The sequence below is a fragment of the Notamacropus eugenii genome, chromosome 6 (genome assembly GCF_028372415.1).
Source record: "Notamacropus eugenii isolate mMacEug1 chromosome 6, mMacEug1.pri_v2, whole genome shotgun sequence".
NCBI lineage: Eukaryota > Metazoa > Chordata > Mammalia > Diprotodontia > Macropodidae > Notamacropus > Notamacropus eugenii.
The window spans coordinates 376,996,419-377,016,172 of record NC_092877.1 but is presented as its reverse complement, the minus strand read 5'-3'; the positions used below and the strand labels follow the sequence as shown (position 1 = coordinate 377,016,172).

Genomic DNA, 19,754 nt, shown 5'->3' with positions numbered 1-19,754 from the left:
ACATAAAACACTGTTCACGTGGAAAGGTAGTAGTGCATGCGTGAACTTCTGTGCATGGCAACTTCAACGATGCAATGAACAGATAGAATCTGAGAAGCCTTGCTATGCACTATACTCTAGTGTTTATCCTGTAGCGGACCATGTTAGTGAGCAGATCCAGTCAGTTAATGATTTTTTTTTTGTTTTTTTAAGATTTCCTCTCTATCTATTAGAAGTGTGTAAATTGAAGCCAAGGGATAATTTCACGCCAACACTGACAATGAGTTTCCACTTTTGCCTCCAAAATTAACTAATTATTTACAGGCTGTCCCCAATCTTAACCAAGGGTCAAGATGATATTCAAAATTACGTAATTGAAATAAACAAAAGTACCCCTTTTATAAGAATCCATTGCATTTGTTTTACTTTTAAGAGGTGGTCTCATAAATTCCACCTGACACCCCCGTACTGACGAGTCTCCACTTTTGCCTCCAAAATAACTAATCATTTACTGACTCTCTCCTATCTTAACCAGAGTTCAAGGTGACATTCCAGATTGCATAACTGAAATGTACAAAATGCCCCTTCTAGTAGGACTACTGGATTTGTTTATATTCTAAGAGATTGTCCTATAAATTCTGCCCAACGTCTCTTGCCAGTGTTGCCCTTCACAAGAGGAAGGTTTCCATGCTTTGACACAATGCGGGCACTTGTGACACTGCTGCTCCTCTTGGCCTTAGCAGAGCCTTCATTCTCATTGAGTCCTGCAGATTGTGAGGCAGCTGGGCCCAACGCTGCGGAAATCCTGAATCTGATCAATGAAAGGCGAAGGGAAGGCTTCCAATTCCAGCTGATGCGGGTTGTTGATGCCCACACTGATGATCACAAAGAGGTGAGGAATGGCCTAAAGACAAAGCTGGGGACTGAACTCTTCTCAGTTATACACCCTGGAGAGTGATGTGTGTGTGTGTGTGTGTGTGTGTGTGTGTGTGTGTGTGTGTGTGTATGAAGAATGGCTCTGACCATTGAGCCACACTGTATCTTCCAATTCACTTACCTTAAAGATGGCAATTGCATTTAGCTTAGTCAAGGGGCACAAAGACTGGACCTGTGGCCTCATTGATACAGGGGACTTTTGGATGAGGAAACTGAGTCACTGGGAGAGGTCATGATGAAAAGCAAAGAGTATCTTGGCAGTGCCGTTGCTCAAAGTTTCAGACCTAGTTGCCTCTCGCACTCTCTGGGTTGAGGTCATTGCAAGCATGCATGTCTTCTTCTGTCAGCTCAGCTTTCTTGGCCTTCCATGGAAGGGACTCATATCTCTCAAGCTAGAAGGCATCTCAGAAGCCTTTTCCCTCAACCCCTTCATTTTACTTTACAGACAAGGAAACTGAGGCCCAGAGAACTCATTCCATATTTCTCTGAATTCTTCACATTGTTTTTTTCCTAATGGTGCAGAAATATTCCGTTATATTTGTTATCCACAACTGCGTGTTTCTTGTGCCTTGCTACCACCAAAAGTACAGCTGGGAATATTTGGTTAAATGTGGGGTCTTTCTTCTGTCCTTGACCTGTCTGTCTATGCTCTGATGGGATGGCTGGATCAAAGGGTAGGGACAATTTAGCAACTTCTCTGCCTTCAGATCATTGTTTGTTATCAATATTTGTTTAAATATTAGCCAATGTTTATTGTGTGCCAGCATTTATACCAGTAAGATAGTTAATGTTTGTATGGTATTTTAAGGTTTGCTTTGTAGACATTATTTCGTTTGTGCCTCACAATGATTATCCCTATAGAGGTCTTGGTATTGGCTAATGGCATGTTGATCCTGACTTTCCAGATGAGGAAATGGAGGCTCAGAGAAGTTAGATTATTTGTCAGAATTAAATAGGTAGTGAAGGGTCAAAATGCAGCTAAAGCCCAGGTCCTTCTCCCTCTAAATCTAGTTCTTTCCATGATATCAGGTGTTCTTCACCTGGGGTCACAGTACCCTATGCCACCTCCACCACCAGGGCATCCATGGATCCACCTTGGAGTCTGTGAATGTGGGTGGGAGATAAATGACATGTTTCTTTTCATTAACCTTCAGTTTCTTTTGTAATTCTAGGAAGTTTATTTTGTATATTTAAGACCTCAATTTTAAGAAGGGATTCATTCATAAGAAGGGACTCATCAGGCTGCTGAAGATGCGCATGACTAAAAAGTGGAGGAATTCCTCCCCTATACCATGCTGCTTTGAAGGAAAGGCCGTAGCATCCAGAGGTTTGGGTAGAGGCCTGGGGATGGCCCAAGTTCAGGTCCAGGCAGGCCCTACTTCAGCCTGGGGAAGTGTGATGCAACAAAACGCCATGTTAAACCACTGACTCCCTCACTGTGTCTTGTGCAGTTCTGCCTTTATTCTGGAGGAGAATTTCTTAGCCTGCCGTTCTCAGAACTCCTGAACATTTTAGGAGGTCTGTGAACTTGGCAGGTGAGAAATGACATCTTTATTTTGACTGACTTCTTACTGAAATACAATCTTTTCTTTAATTGTGAATGTGGGCACCAAGCATCATTCTGAAAAGGCTTCCATCAGGCTACCAAGGGGTCCATGACACAAACATGGCTGAGAAGCCTGTGGGAGAATCTTTTCTAAGGCTCTGGCACAAAGGAACACAAAGGAGTGAATCCGAGAAGGCATGTGACTCCCAGGAGTAAGGAACTGGGCACCAGACATGAGTTTTCTCCCATCGTCACAAAGGGAGACTCAGATTCTTTAACAGTAAAATGACTTTAATTCTACTTTTATTACCTGTCTCCCAAAGTTATTTGTAGGTAGTGTCTCTGTAATCTTAAAGAGCTCTGTATGGCAAATTTTATGTAATAGATTTGCAGTTTCATGTGCAAGAAATTTTTGAATTGTACCATGTTATGGAAATGCTTATTTTTTCCATAAATTAAAAATGAAATAACAATTTTAAAGCTATATATGAATATCAGTGATTTTCCAGGAGAATATAAACCCTTTGAGGAAAGGGATTATTTAATTTGTCTGTAGATCCCCAGTGTCTTGACTAATACTTGGTACACAATAAGCACTTGATAAGTGCTTGTTGACTGACTGTCTCCCCTAATAAAATTCAAGAGCTTCTTGATGACAGGGACTGTTTGATTTTTGTCTTTGTTTCTCCAGTACCTAGCACATCCTATGGCATACAGTATATAGTGGGTGCTTGATAAATGCTTATTGCTTGATTAATTGTCTCTTCTGATAGAATAGAAAAGCTTCTTAGTACTTTGTCTACTGCCTTGGATGTAGTAGGCACATTCTCGTGGGATTGGATCCAATTGAGTTTGTTAAAAGTGCATTTTCTCACCTCTCCTCAGGAGTCTGCAGTTGTCCATTATTTGGTCCTAGATGTGAAAGAATCAGACTGCTCTGTCCTCTCTAGGAAACCTGTTGAGGATTGTCAATCCATAGAAGGCAAATGGCCCACTGAAATTGTAAGTAGACAAGATCGATATTTATCATCCTCACGTTTTGAGGGCATCCATTCCCTGGCAGTCTCTTTTGCCTAATACCATATGAGAACAACAGAGAAAAGTCCTCCATTCAACATGGGGCAATCACCTCCTAGACTTTCCACCTTCAGGTCCATGCCAGGCTCCTGGAAGGAAGAGGGAGAAGGAGGTAGCTGTCCCAGGTCCCTCCATTTCAGTTACAGCTGGATTTCACTGGCCTAAGGGCTTCTGAGGCTGCCCACCTTGCCCCAAGCACCCCATGATCCTTAAGTCTTAGTGCCAAGACTGCCCTCTGTCACTTGGGAAGTTCATCATGTAATGATCTCAACCCCAGATTCATAAGGGAAGGCCATGGTTCCCTTCTCAAGGCTGCATCCAAGGGTGCCCTGGAGCCAGCTCCCAGATTGGGAAAATCCATTGCTAAATATCCAAGGGAAGTACTTGCACCTTGGAAACTGGAAAATACTACCAATCAGGTATTTATTATTTTGTTGATCGTCTAGACTTTAAAAAGTGATGGAGAAAATGTTAATAATGTTGGTTAAACTTGCAAGTGTGTTGGGAGTACAATTTTTTTCAAGCCTAGTTGTTAAATATTTTATCAGCACACCCCTCACTGGGTCCACCCATCAAGATAAGTTCATTCCTTTAAATTTGAAATTTTATTTTCAGAAAGAAAATAAAGTTGTGTTGAGGCTGAAAGTTGAACTTCCTTTTGAAAATGTTTGAGGCTGCAACTTTTATCTTCTAAGTGGTTCCTTATAACCAGTGATGTCCTGGTAAATGTTCAACAACCAGCTCTACCCCACCCACAAATATACGCAGGACACACTCTTAAATTTAGGCTGTATTATTAACATTCTCTGCATCATTTTCTTAAGTCTAGATAATCAATGAACCAATAAATTAAGTCCTGATTTATAGGGATTTTTGAGGTACAAATGCTCACACAGAACATTTAACAATCAGGTTCCAACATCCAGTTCAAGTTGGCTCCAGTATACCCTCTGTCCAGAGGCAGCAGGGTGGCTCAGTCAGGAAGGCAGCTGAGCCTAGACACAGGAAGCCCTGAATTCAAATCCAGTCTTAGACACTTACTAGCTAAGTGACCTTGATTAAGATCTGTCCGACTCAGTTTTCAGTGATAAAAATAATATTCACTTCTCAGTGTTGTTGTGAAGATCGAAGGAGATTACATTTGTAAAGTGCTTAGCACAGTGTCATACACATAGTAGGGGCTTAATAAATAAATTCTTGTTCTCTTCTTAATAGCCCTCAAGAAATCTTCCAGATCTGTAATAACCTTGGGAGATCTGTTTTGACCTCACAGGAAGTTTAGCTGTAATAACAGCTATAACATGTTTTACGTATATTTCTATCTCATTTGATACTCACAAGAACCTGGGAGATGTGGAGCTATTATTTTCCTCATTTTATGATGGGAAAACTGAGGCTGAGTTCTGGGTCACACAGCTAAGGAAGTTATGAAAGATAGCCTTAATGAGGACACTGTGACTTAAAATCTAACCAGTGAAGTGGCCCTTTTCCAGGGTCACAGGGAGCAACCTATCTTTGCCCTTGATCCTGAAGAAGGCAAGACATCAAAGGAAACAAGTAGCAACATTTTCCTTCTTCCAGGTCATTGGGAAATGCAAAGTGGTGGCCGTCACCCACCCAAACACCTCTTGTGAGCCAGAGCTGACTAAGGTGATTGCGTTCAACTGTACAACAAGCTCCGGTACGTGCTGGGGGTTGCCTGGCATGCAGGGGGCAGATGGGATTCAATGTGATCTCAGGCTTTCTTCTTATCTCCATGCTCTGGATGGAGAGGGGAGGGGGGAATAAACTGCTCTCATTTGCATTAAGCACAATAGGTTTAAGGTTAGAAAGAACATCAGATTCCAGTTTTCTCACTTTAAAGAAGAGGAAATGAGACCCACAGAGATTCCATGAATTAGTCAGACAGCCAGTATAGATCACAGACAGGATTCGAACCCAGGCCTTCCTGTTTCCAAGCCCAGTGCTCTATCTACCATCCCACACTGCTTCTCTGTTGTAAGATCCCCTTTTCACTTTCTCCTCTGGTCAGGCACAACCAGGCTCATGGTGGCTCTCTTCCCATCACAAGTCCAAGAAAAGCCATTACAGCCAAACACATTTGTTGCATAATAGATACAAGTGCTGTCCTTTTTAAACTAATGATGCTTCTGAACTCACTTTTACATTTCCTTGTGATTATCTGTGAATCACAAAGGCAAGTTCACCCTGGGGGTGATGACCTGATAGTATCAGAAGATCATGAGGAGGCCCTGTTTCTTTCTCAGGAGCTCCCACTTTCTATTTGAGATGGTCTTTGTGGGCACCTCTCTGGGCAGGGCTTAATCCATTCTCACCAGTGGCTGTCACAGTCAGGAAATCTAACCATCCCTCCAATAGCCTCCTGCCTCCCAGAAGATAGTGGGGTAATATGCTTTAGAAGACTCCCACTGGCCTTCTCCTTCATATCCCACTGCATTTGTCTTAACTCTTCACATGTCTCTTCTGAAAGCATTGGGGTCTCTTTGAGACCTTTACCAATTTTTTTCATTCTTTCTTTAAAATCTAGTCATCAAAACTGAGAACACACTAATAAGGACCACCAATCAATCAATCAACATTTATTGACTGCTTCCTATGTTACAGGCAGTGGGGCACAAAGACAAAAGCGAAATAGTACCTGTCCTTAGGGAGTGTACATGCAAAGTGATTTATGGGCAGCATCAGAAAAAGGCCTCATTGAAGATGGGGTGCTTCAGCTGAGTCTTGAAGACCCTAGAGATCCTGAGGGTGGGAGGGCATACCAGGCATGGGGAACAGTGAGTACAAAGGCATGGAGGTAGAGACTGAATGTCATACAGAAGCAGCAGTAACAAGGTCAGTTTGGCTGGACCATTGAGGATAGGAAGTGCATGGTGTGATTTTACAAAATTGGGTCCAGGTTGTGAAGAGCTTTGAATGCCAGAGGAATTTGTATTTGATCCCAGAGATAATAGAGAAGCACTAGAGTTTATTGGTGAGGGGAGTGACATAGTCAGTTTATGCTTTAGGAAAACACTTTGCTTACCAGGTGGGGTGGGGCATGGTGGGCAGAGAGAAGAGGAGAGACCTGAGGAGGCCGTAGTGATGAGCCAGGGAAGGAGAGGGACAAATGAAGAGACCAGCAAAATGGACAGCTCTGGGCCTTTGTCCTATGGGATCTTCTAATGTAGTCCAAATTTGTGACTATTGGACTAAGAAAAAGGAGGTTGTGAGTGAGAATCACCAAGATGCAGGGGAATGAGAGAGAGAGGGAGAGAGGAAAAAGAGAGAGTGAAAGGGAGAGAGAGAAAGAGAGAGGCAGAGTTTAGAGATGCTAGGTGCCAGGCTCAGGATCCCAGAAAAATGGGTTCAGCAGTGGGAATAGTTCTGTGTGTTTTTCCAAATGGATTTTCCAAATGGAATCTAATGTCAAGAAATTTCGTTGTTCAGAGTAATCATCCAGCAGAGGGCTTTGCAAAGAAAAAGGTGGGTAGAGTCCTTTGAGGATGTGAACAACCATTCTGATTGCCTTCGCTGGGTCATTCCAGGTTTCTGGGTTTTGGCATGGAAAGCGTCTGTATCACATTGGCTTCTTCACAATTGTGTAAGACTGCTGTTTCTGACTCTGTTATCTGTGACTTCTCACCCCCAGTTACCTGAGACCATCCTCTTTCCTCTCACTTGGGCTTAGCTCTTGTGATAGAACCTGTAGGCACTCAGACCTGCAAAGGGTACATTTATACCATTCAGCAACCATTTATTAAATATTATTCTTGGTTCTATATTTCCTGCTGGAGGCATTGCCTCTCCCCACTCCCCAAATCCCCCACTACTGATGTTATCCTTACTCTCTTCTCTAATCTCAAAATTCAGGAAGCCTTGAGTTCAAATCTACCCACAGACATTTACTAACTGTGTGACCCTGGGCAGGTCATTTAACTTCAATCTGCCTCAATTTTCCCCATTGTAAAATGGGTATAATAATCGTATCTATCTTCCAGGGTGGTTGTGAGGCTCTTCTTCACTAGATTCAGTTTTACAAAGTATTTAACACAGTTCCTGGAACACAGGAGGCACTGAATAAAAGCTTCCCCCTTTTAATCTATTGGCTACTTTCCTGATGCCTACAAACTTGTCTGTGCCTACTTCATCTTTAGACCCTGACTTGATAAAATCATCCTATGCCTCTGCTCCCCTTCTCCATCAAACTCCTTGGGAAAGATGGGTATACTTATTGCCTTCTCCTCTCCTTCTCTTCTAAACCCCTGCAATCTGGCTTCAGAGCTCACCATTCAACTGAAGTCGATTTCTCCCAAGTTCCCCATGATCTCTTACTTGCCAAACCAATGACCTTTTCTCCATCCTCATTCTTCTTGACCTCTCTTTTTAAAAGTCTTTTTAAAAATCAGTTATTTATTGTTTATGCTGTATTTAGGGTTAGTATGACACTTGAGGAATTCGTTGCATTGTTGTACATATACAGATCTTTTTATATAATAGGGAAATTTATATCTACTTATATATATGTATATGCACACATATATGTATATAAATACATAAATATGCACAGATATAACGCACACACACACACACACACTCACACATATACACAAAATCAAGTCCTCTGAAAAGGAGATCCATGGGGCCAGGCTGTAGAGTCCTAATGCAGGGGAGCACAAAGGTAACCAGTGCATCGATAAAGAATTACTATTGTATGTTGTTTTGTATCCAGGAGGGTTGTCTTCTGGACCTAAAGGAACCTGTATCACCTACATACAAGGCAGGCAGTTTATATACCTGTGGGGTGCTGGCTCTGCTTGACATCAACCACTGAGACATACAAGTCATATCCAGTATCATATGCAAACATCAACAGGGTTTAACAAATAGTGGTCACACTGTATGACTCCCCATTTCTAACTTGACAAAGAAACTAGAGTGTGTTCACAGGTTTTACATTTCTGGTGCTCAATCACTAATCAGAGGAAGTATTTGACCTATTTGAAAAGCAGATCATACAGAACCCCTTAACCACTGTCATGTTCTCTTGATGGCAGTACATTGCAAGGCTTTAAAACTGCAGCTTCTTCTGGATTCCGCAGAGTATCTGTGCTCTTCTTTAAATGGCTCTCCTCCAAATTCAGGTTTACCTTCACCACATCAGAAACACCATTCTGCCCCAAGACACATGGGACTGAGGGAGATATCCTCATGAATGTCATATAGGCCCTTAATCGTGGTGGAAATTGGATGCCCTCTCCTCAGATTTTTCAGAGTGCTTCCTTCCAGATCTGCCACAGACCAGCAATGGCCCAGGAAGTGTAGCCCTTCAGCTATATCACCTCATAAGCACTTTCAACCACCTGTTTAGGAACATCTTTCCAAATCTCTGTATCAGCATCAGTTCCCAAAGAAAGATGAAGATTCTTAAGATTCACACCACTCCACACAGGAACACTGGAGTCTTCATGTTCCCCAAGGACCTATCCATGACATCTTGAAGAATGGATACTGTCTCTCCCCATTAGGTAATGGAAAGAGGCAGGATCCAGATGACACTTCCAATAACATGGTTTTTAGAAAAACCACTAAGCTTCCAGGTCACATATGTCAAAATATCCGCTAGATTGGAAAGAATAAGCAATATGCAGTTAGGGCTTATTTAAGAATATTGGGAATGATGAATTCAAAGATTCTCACATTACATGGGACCAAATTAAGAAGACTTTCTCCCTCTTGTTGATGGGCCTCAGCCATAACAATGACCAGTTTTGAGTTTGCAGTCACACTGTAATGTTTGCCAGAAACAATCTTTGGCATTTTGAGGAAAAGGCTGCCATGTTGGAGATCCATCATCTCTCCCTTTAGTTTGTCTTCTGTTCCATCAACTAGGGCAAGTTCATCAGCTAAATTCTTTGTTAAGATACTAATGGCACATGGCATGCCAACTGCACCAACCGCAACAACAGCGATCTTGCTCTGGGGAACCTCGTCTTCCTTTAGGACATTCACAATCAGTTGATCTTTGACAGTAGATGCCATTTGGGGGAATATCTGGGAGGATATCGAGGTTGCTGGTCAGGGTGCTAAAGTTCTGAGTTTGGTGTGAGGCTGCTGCTTCCAGACTCACTCCCTTTCTGCAGTCTTTGATACTCCCCTCTTGAATACTCGCTCCTCTAGGTTTTCATGATAGTGATCTCTCCTGGTTCTGTTCCTACCCCTCTGAACATTCCTTCATGTCTTTGCACAATCTTCTTTCAAGTCATGCCTGCAAACTTTGGGTGTCCCCAAGACTCTGTTTTAGCCCCTCTTTTTTCTCCCTCTATATTATCTAAGTTGGTAAAATCATTAGCTTGCACAAGTTTAATGATCCCATTTATACAGATGATTCCCCAGATTTATAGATTCAGCTCTCCTGAGTTGCCCATTTATGATCTCCCTTTTGGACCTTTCAAGTTGAATGCCCCATAGATGTCTCAGATGTAATATGTCCAAGACAGAATGTATTGCCTTGCCACCCCAAACCTTCCCCTCTTCAAAACTTTCTTACTACTGATGAGAGCACTTGCTTGCCTTCAGGGTGTCATGGCAGAGGCACACAATTTCACTATGGCTATCCTACCTGGTGGAGAATCTGAAAATGATATCTATTGTTTCTCTATCACCTATATGCATTTTTCCTACATACCCATCCCTCTCCTCCAACTGGAGAGCCACGCCCAATTACAAAGCAACAAAGATCGAGCAAAAAAAGAAAAGCAGGTAAGTGATATTAGCACACATATCCATCTGTCTGCCACTATATCCTGCTCTCTGCTTCCATAACCCTACCCCCACATCTGCAAAGAAGACAGGGAGGTGTTTCTCATACGTTTTTTTTTTCAGTACCAGACCTGGTTATTATACACACACATATACACACATATATTGTATACACAATTATTCTGTGATTCCATTTCTATTCTGGCGGTTATCCTTTCCGTTTACATCGTTGGACTTCATCTTCTTTTCAGTTTCTTCTGCACTGATAAACCCTGAGCCTGTGATCATCACCTTCTCTGAGAATCCAGAACAATACAAGGAGCAGGCTGAGAAAGCCCTCAAGCAGTACCAGGAGGGTGACGCTAGCGCCTCCTCTTTCCAGGTGGTCAAAGTCGAGAGAGCTCAGAAAGTGGTGAGAAACTTCGGAATACAGATTCAGGGTTGAGAGGGACCAAGGGGCTAGGGGCAAGATCACTAGATGTAACATCCTCTATAGGGGTGTGGCTTGCTAGAAAAATACATATGACACAAAGCTGGGAGAAAAATCTAAAATTTAACAGTTAGAATCCCAAAAGATCATTGAAGGATAGAAAGATGGGGGCAGATATAATAAGATGAAATTTAATAGGGTTACATGTGAGAGACTTGGATTTAAAAAATCAACTTCAAAAGTACAAGATGGTGGCAGGAAGCAGGGAAAGATCAAGGCTAAAAATTCTGTCGAACAGACACGGGATCCTAGTGGACCAGAAGCTCAGTGTGGGCCACCAGTGTTACATAGGAGCCCCCACCTCCATTAAAGTAATTTTAGGATGCATTCAGAGAGTGTCCAGGAAAAGGTAGTGCTAAGGATCCCTCTGTCCTCTGACCTGGGCACGTCTGGAGCTCCGGGTTTAGCCCTGGATCCCACATCTCAGGAAGCTGGAGCATGTCTGAGTGAGAATAAGGAAAGTGGGGACAAAGATGCATCCAAGGAGCTGGGGATGTTTAGTTTGGAGAAGAGAATACTCAGGGGATATATGAGAGCTGTTTCGAAGAATCTGAACAGCGACCAGCAATGAGTGGGGATAGGAAAGAGGCCCAAAGTCAGCATCGGCTTATGAATCATTTAAATGTCTAAAAGTGGGATGGGCTCTCCCTCACTCAAAGGCTTCAGGTAGAGGCAGACGACCGCTTGTTGGAGATGCTTAAGAAGGGATTCTTGGTTAGAGATGGGATGGCTGAATGGCCCTAGAGGTACCAAACCAGCCCTGGGTGATCTCTCAGTGTCTCTCAATTGCGGCCATTTGAGGCCATTCATTCAGTCAAGAAGCATTTATTTATCTGTAGGGGGAGGGGTGGGCAGTTCAACATGAAGGAACTGCCTTATTGGCCAATATTTTAATCCACAAAACCAAGGAAGAGGAGGGAGATCTGGCAAGGGAAGAGGGTGTGTTGGTAATTTATGGGTACTGGATATGGAACTGAAGACCCTTCCTGGAGCTCCTGCGGTCTCTCTGTTTCAGAGGGGAGGAGACAGAAACGGTTTGTACCTGGATTTTAGCATAGGGAAGCACTCTGCAGAAGCCTCTCCTCCGCCTCCGCCCGTCTCCAGGCCCGGCGCCCCGCCTCCGTCCCCGCCTCCTCACTTTTTCTGGAGCTGTCCGGTAAGTGGATGAAGAGCCTTCACACCGCAGGAGAAGGAGGACCTCCAGCTCTGCCCCTGCCTCTTCCTTCCCCCTTCCCAGTTATTCAGAAACAATGTGCTTTTCCAAATTGTTCCCCGATGGTCTGCGTGGGGGAGAGCAGATCTCTTTGGCTGTTTCTCTGTTTCTTCAATGGAAAGCAAAATATCCTGTTCATAGGGAGAGGGGCTGAACCTGGGATCTCAGCGCAACAGGGAATCCTCAGGTGAGGAAGTTCCCGTCGCAGATGCAGGTCAGCCTTTTCTCTGCAGCTTATATTTCAAAAGAGCTGTCTAATGCCTTGGGAAGAAAAATGACTCGCCCAGGGTCACACAGTCACTATGTGTTAAGGGTGAAACTCGAACCCAGGTCTGTCTGCCCTGATGCCTCTCATTTGCATATACTAAGTACTTGTTGGATTGAGAGTGCACATGTGTGTTTGCCTTTGTGTATGTGTATGCACAGGTAGTGTTTGTGCACATGTGTTCTTGTGAGAGTGCTGTAGGGGAGCATGTTTTTATGCATGTCTCTGGCCTTGTGTGAGTGTGTGTGTGTGTGTGTGTGAGAGAGAGAGAGAGAGAGAGAGTTCTGTGTGTGCACCTGTGTTCTTGCACATCAATTAATCCATCATCAACAATTTATTAATCACCCACTATGTGGCAGGCACTGTTCTGGGAGCTGAGGATACAGAGACAAGAATAGAACAGTCCCTGTCCTTCAATTCTGTTGGGGAGATATGTACATCTTAAAGTGCATAGACATGAACAAATGCATGTATGTGAGTGTGTCTATAATGCATATGTGTCTTTAGGCATGGAGCAAGGTAATGTAGGGAATACAGCACCAGAAAGGGAGTCGCAGCCTCCCAAATTTGAAGCCTACTTCAGACTCTCATAAGCCGTATGACCCTGGGCAAGTCACTTAACCAGTTTGCTTCAGTTTCCTCATCTGTAAAATAGAGATGATGATAATCACCCCCTACCTCCTGGGGTTGCTGTGAGCTTCAAATGAGATAACGTATGTAGAATACCATGCAGAACTTAACACAATATATGCATGTGTGTGTATATATATGCAATGTATGCACAGACATATATAAAATAACATCACACATATTATACATATAATGTATCAAACATAGATCTATTGTTTATTCCTGTCCATTTGAGTTATGTTAGTTTGATATCGACATTCCTCAGTGCCATCCATTGGAATCTTGTGACTGCAGCTGACTGTGTTTCCTTGATCTGGGAAGCTTCTGTCAGTTCACAGTGAGAACATCACCACATCTTGTTTCTAGAGCACTCTGGGCTTTCACAGATTTGTTCCCCAAAGTTCTGATCCTCAGTTTCCAGCTTTGAGGTGACCAACCAGGAACACTGTGTGTCCAAGATCTCTGCACTCTTTGCTCAGGGAGTTCCGCCTTCCTTGGGGGCCAGGGGCCAGAAGAGGGTCAAGCAGGAGCAGAGAAGGCACAGACTCAGGACCACTTACCCCTTCCTGGTAACATGTAGCCCTGATGAGAGAGGCACCCATGAGAGCTCTGAAAGGTCACTGGCTCAGGGGTCAGGGGTAGGGTTCAAATCCCCTCTCCAAAGCTCAGTACCTATTAGGATCCTGAGGGAAACTTCTTTTTGAGCCTCAGTTTCCTTGCCTGTAAAATGAGGCAATTGCAGTCACTTCCAGTTCTAGACCTAGAAGTCTATGATGATGGGTCCTTGAGGGTTATCATGGAGAAGAAGAAATGGACCCCTTCTGCCTGGCCTGAGAGAAGAACACATCCTATTGCTGGGATTTGTCGACAAGTGTTGGAGCAGACTCCTGAGGGCTGGATTGGCTCTTATTGGGGTTTGGCTGGCAGGGTCTGGATGCCCTCTTGCCCAAGATTTCTATTCTGGAACAAGTTGGCCTGAATAACACCTGTGATCTCGGGCCACATCTGAAAGCCTCCTACCTGGAGGCAGGTCAAGAGGGTGAGCCCTGGCTCTCCTGAGCAGCCCTTGTGGAATATTATCTATCCAGAGACAGTCAGGAAGCAGCACTCTGAGGGAACAAGTCCTATATAGTCCTAGCCATTGAAGTCTCAGACATTGAAGGAGCCTCTTTGAGGGCCTTTGTCCCTGGGCCACAACCAGCCAGAGGTAGCAGCCAGGTTTCCTATTGCCTCTTCACCCTGGCTGTTGGCCAACATGCTTCAAGTCTTCCATGTGGGAAAGCTGAGTCATGAAAGGGGTCATTGAGGCTTTTTGACTCTGCCCCAGTGGTCAGGCAGGCAGTAGGTATTAATGAAGCACCTACTAAATACCAGGCGCTGTGCAAAACACCAGAGATACAAAGAAAAGCAAAAGAATTCCCTGCTCTGGAAGAGCTGTCATTCTAATTGGAAGGTACCATGGGGGTGAGGGTGGAGAGGAAGGGGCGACCTTCAGTGTACCTAGGCTCAGTGCCTAGTGTAACCCTGGGCTATTGTTGATTTCTCAGAGGAGCTGGGAGAGCCCTAACACTCACTCTTGCTCCCCTCAGATTCCCATGCTGACCCCACCCCCACCCCAGGCTCCCCCAACTCCTGGCTGGCTGGACTCCCTGGGGCTGCCATGTGCTTTGATAACTTCTGGAAACAAGCATGGATAGTGCCCCTGTGGTGAACTAGCCATGGTGCTAAGCTAAATGTGTATTTGAAACACAGGAATAGAGCACATTCAAGGCTGCATTTTCCCCAGGCTGATGGCTGGCTCCCCTCAGCCTCCTGATGGTTAGTATACTGGCCCTGAATTTGCTTCATTTTCTGTACATATATTATACACACATGTTCTCTCCCTCCCTGAAGGCAGGGCTTGTTTCATGTTGATCTTTGTATCTCCAATGCCTAACACAAGGTAAGCATTTTCTGTGTTTGTTACATTGAACTGAGAGCAAAGAGATGGAAAGGAACTTCATCTGGATGGTCCCCTCCTTATTTTACAGATGAGGAAAAATGTTGGTACTCATTTAGAGCAGTGCCCAGTCCAGTCACCCAGCAGGCCAATGGCAGAGATGGGGATGAAACCCTGACCTCCTCTGTCTTCCATTCCCTGCCACCTCCCCACCTAGGCAGGTGTTCTTACCAATACCAACGACCACCCATCTAGAGCAGGAAGAGGCCTCGGAAGCCACCAAATTGAGTCCCTTCACTTTAAGAGACACTGAGGGACAAAGGGGCAATGTCACTGAGGGTCATGCAGCTAACATATCTCACTGTCAGTGAGATTACCTTATGTTTCTAGGCTGTGATCATCTTCCAAGATCATTGGACGGGAGTTGGATTGCCATGTATATACCCACCTACACTTTCTTTTTTTAAAAAATTATTTATTTTTAGTTTTCAACATTCATTTCCACAAGATTTTGTGTTCCAAATTGTCTTCCCATCTCTCTCCTTCCCCACCCCAAAATGCTGTGAATTCTGATTACCCCTTTCCCCAATCTGCTTTCCCTTCTATCACATCCCTCCCTTCCCTTATCCCCATTTTCTCTCTTTTCTTGTAGGGCAAGATAGATTTCTATACCCCATTACCTGTATTTCTTATTTCCTAGTTGCATGCAAAAACAATTCTCAACATTCATTCCTTAAACTTTGAGTTCCAACTTCTCACCCTTCCTCCCTCCCCAGCCACCCACACTGAGAAGGCAAGCAATTCAATATAGGCTATATATGTGTAGCTTTACTAAAGAATTCCATAATAGTTATGTTGTGAAAGACTAATTATATCTCCCTCCATACTATTCTGCCCCCTATCTATTCTATTCTTTCTTTAGACCTTGTCCCTCCCCTACAGTGATTACTTATTATTACTCCCTCCTCCCATTTGCCCTCCCTTCTATCATCCCACATCCCACTTATCCCTTTCTCCCCTACTTTCCTGTAGTATAAGATAGATTTTCACACCAAATTGAGTGTCCATGTTATTCCCTCCTTAAGCCAAACGTGATGAGTAAGCTTCACTTTTCCCCTCTCACCTAGCCCCTTTTCCCCTCCACTGAAAAAGCTTTTTCTTGCCTTTTTTATGAGATAATTTATACCATTCTATTTCTTCCTTTCTCCTCCCAACGTATTCCTCTCTCACACCTTAATTTTATTTTATCAATATCATCCTTTCCTACTGAACTCATCCTGTGGCCCCCCCTGCATACACACACACACACACACACACACACACACACACATACATATATACAAATACTGAGAAAAGTTTCAAGAGTTACAGATATTATCTTTCCATGCAGGAATGTAAACAGTTCAACATTAGTAAGTCCCTTATGATTTTTATTTCCTGTTTACCTTTTAATGCTTCTTTTGATTCTTGTGTTTGAAAGTCAAATTTTCTATTCAGCTCTGGTCTTTTCATCAAGAATGCTTGAAAGTTCCCTATTTCATTGAATGACCAGTATTTGTCCTGAAATATTATATTCAGTTTTGCTGGGTAGGTGATTCTTGGTTTTAATCCTAGTTCCTTTGATTTCTAGAATATCATATTCCAAGCCCTTCAATCCCTTAATGTAGAAGTTGCTAGATCTTGTGTTATCCTGATTGTGTTTCCACAATACTCAAATTGTTTCTTTCTAATTGCTTGCAATATTTTTCCTTCTCTTGGGAACTCTGGAATTTGGCTACAATATTCCTAGGAGTTTTCTTTTGGGATCTCTTTCAGGAAATGATTGGTGGATTCTTTCAATATTTATTTTGCCCTCTGGTTCTAGAATATTAGGGCATTTTCCTTGATAATTTCATGAAAGATGATGTGTAGACTCTTTTTTGATCATGGCTTTCAGGTATTCCCATAACTTTTAAATTGTCTCTCCTGGATGTATTTTCTAAGTCAGTTGTTTTCCTAATGATACATTTCACATTGTCTTCTACTTTTTCATTCTTTTGGTTTTGTTTTGTAATTTCTTTGTTTCTCATAACATCATTGGCTTCTATCTGCTCCATTCTAATTTTTAAAGAACTATTTTCTTCAGTGAGCTTTTGAACCTCCTTTTTCATTTGGCTAATTCTTCTTTTTAAAGCATTCTTCTCCTCATTGGCTTTTTATACCTCTTTTGCCATTTGAGCTAGTCTATTCTTAAAGGTGTTATTTTCTTCAGCATTTTTTGGGGTCTTCTTTAGCAAGCTGTTGACTAGCTTTTCATGATTTTCTTGCATCACTCTCATTTCTCTTCCCAATTTTTCCTCCACCTCTCTTACTTGATTTTCAAAATCCTTTTTGAGTTCTTCCATGGCCTGAGACTATTGTATATTTATTTTGGAGGTTTTGAATGCAGAAGCCTTGACTTTTATGTCTTCCTCTGATGGTATGCATTGTTATTCCTCATCCCAAAGAATGGAAGAAAATACCTGTTCACCAAGAAAGTAACCTTCTATAGTCTTATTTTTTTCCCCATTTTTGGGCATTTTCCCAGCCTGTTATTTGACTTTTGAGCCCTTCGTCAAGCGGAAGATATACTCTGAGGACCTGTAAGTTCTCAGTTCCTCCAAGGTGACATAATCAAGGAAGAGGAGTTTACTCCTTTCCTGGCCTGTGCTGTGGTCTGGGAGCTACCAAAGTTTTTCTGCCCAGGATTAGTAAGTAGAATTCTCTCTCCAGAGCCTCCACCAGTTCCACCACGACAGCACTCTTCCTCACCCCAGGACCACTACTCAGGGCTGAGACCTAGATCAACTGCCCAATTCCCCCAGGATCTTTATGCCAAGGGTTCCAAAAATGGACACTGCTGCTGCTGCCACCTGGGGCCAGGGCTAGGGGAGGACCCTGCTCCCTTCTCACCGAGATGAAAAAGCTTTCTTACTGACTTTTGAAGCTGTCTTTGGCATTTGTGGGTTGAGGGATCTGGGAACTTCAGCTACTGCCAGGGATTCTGCCCCTGAGGTCTGCTCCAGTCCTGCTCCTGCTGGTGATGCATGGCCCAGGCTGGGCTGGGCTCCGAGGGCTGTGCTCCACTTCATGCCGCATGTGATAGACCTTTTCTTTTGGCCTTCCAGGCTGCCTTGGGCTGGAAATCTCTTTCACTTTATCGTTTTGTGGCCTTTGCTGCTCTAGAATTTGTTTATAATCATTTTTTTACAGGTATTTTATAGGCTGTGGGGGAAGAGCTAGAGTAGGTGCATCTTTCTACTCCACCTTCCCACCTACACTTTCACACCCTCACACACACATCCTCACACTCTTACATCCTCACACTTTCATAATACATTTACACACTCTCACATATGACCACACAGTCATATACACACTCTTACATATGCTTATTCTCTCCCTCATGCACACATATAGTCTCACATGCTCACAGATTCACAGTACACACACTCATACACTCAAACACACTCAACCCCTACACACTCATCCATATATACTATGTTCACCCTAACAATATAATCACACATACTCTCACATTCACATTCTCACAGATACTTGCATTCACACACACACTCACACACATTTGCATCCATACACAATCTCCTGCTGGCAGAAACCTACCCTGGACTCACTCCCAAAGTCACAGGCTTTTCTTTTGTTTGCAGGTCTTTGGATTTTGCCGGGCAAAGCTGGTGTATAATTTGGAGAACTCTGACTTAAACAATCCGGATCACCTGACTGTAAACTGTGAAATTTTCAATGAGGAGGTATGTACCTTGCCTTAAATTGTCTTTGCCTTCATTCTTCTTTCATGTATAAGTTGGGATAGATGGCCCCTGAGGTCCTCGGAGGATGTGAAATCCTTATTGAATGAAAAGGAATGGAATCGATTTGAAGTCACCTTCCCTGTGTCCTTTGATGCAGGACTCCAGGAATTTAAGCAGGGGAAGACATCATCACTGGCATCATGGGCATCTCAGCAGGCATGGGCACCATCGTCCTAGAGGGCCACATCCACCACATGGACCTTTGGGTCATGGATGCCGAGAGCCTCCTCCTCATCATCATTCACATGAGAACAGAGGGCCACCTCCCACCCACCCACCTTCTTTGGAAGAGAGAGAACCTAAAGCTGGACCACAAGGGGGACTCCTTTCTGGTCCTAAAAATTCTCCTGTCAGAGATGAATCAGATATCCCTCATTCTCAAGGAACCCATCCGCCACCTGGCCACGATGATCACCATAGACATATTCCCCATGAGTCATGTCCTTTTGGCCCCAGTACACATAAGCATGGTCCTCATGGTCACGGTCCTCATGGTCATGGTCCTCATAGTCATGGTCCTCATGGTCCTCACGGACGTGGACATCGTGGCCCTCATGGTCCTCGTGGTCATGGTTTTCATCGTCATGGTCCTCATGGTCATGGTCCTCATAGTTGTGGTCCTCATGGTCCCGGTCCCCATCACCATGGTCCCGGTCCCCATCACCATGGTCCTCCACCTAGACACTTAGAAGAACAAGACATTCACAGACTTCCTCCACTGAAGAAGGGTGAAGTCCTTCCTTTGCCTGAAATCAGCATTCCCAGCCAGGGTCATTGTCCACACTCAGGAAACCGACACCCTCCAAAGCCAGAAATTCAGCCCTTCCCACAGACATCTTCAGAATCCTGCCCAGGGAACCTTAAGGATGAATTTCCACAACTTTTGCCATTTTTTGAAAAATAAAGATTTAAAGTGATCAGCTGATTTTCACAATGGAAAAAAACATAAGAGTCATGTGCCAAAACTGAGTCAGAAATAAAAGAGGATCAGTGTAAAATTCTAATATTGTGATTTCCTTTTTGATACTTTCAGTGATGGGAAGAGGAGGGAGACTGGCCAAGAGTCAGC

The 19,754-nt window shown here is 43.6% G+C and overlaps 1 protein-coding gene across 1 annotated transcript; it reads left to right on the top strand.

The window, feature by feature from the left end:
• Positions 1-586: 586 nt before the first annotated feature.
• On the top strand, positions 587-19,689 carry HRG (histidine rich glycoprotein). The gene is made up of 7 exons (XM_072618713.1): positions 587-871; positions 3,347-3,463; positions 5,120-5,219; positions 10,552-10,712; positions 11,806-11,946; positions 18,524-18,625; positions 18,783-19,689. Exons 1-7 carry the CDS (start codon positions 680-682, stop codon positions 19,587-19,589), a joined length of 1,620 nt encoding a protein of 539 aa, XP_072474814.1. The 5' UTR covers positions 587-679; the 3' UTR covers positions 19,590-19,689.
• The last annotated feature ends 65 nt before the right edge of the window (positions 19,690-19,754 follow it).

Bases quoted from the DNA above. Each gene is read 5' to 3' on its own strand.
- HRG (XM_072618713.1), top strand. From the start codon at position 680: ATGCGGGCACTTGTGACACTGCTGCTCCTCTTGGCCTTAGCAGAGCCT. The intron at 3,464-5,119 runs GTAAGTAGACAA...TCCTTCTTCCAG, and splicing joins GCAAATGGCCCACTGAAATT to GTCATTGGGAAATGCAAAGT. The intron at 10,713-11,805 runs GTGAGAAACTTC...TCTCTGTTTCAG, and splicing joins TCGAGAGAGCTCAGAAAGTG to AGGGGAGGAGACAGAAACGG.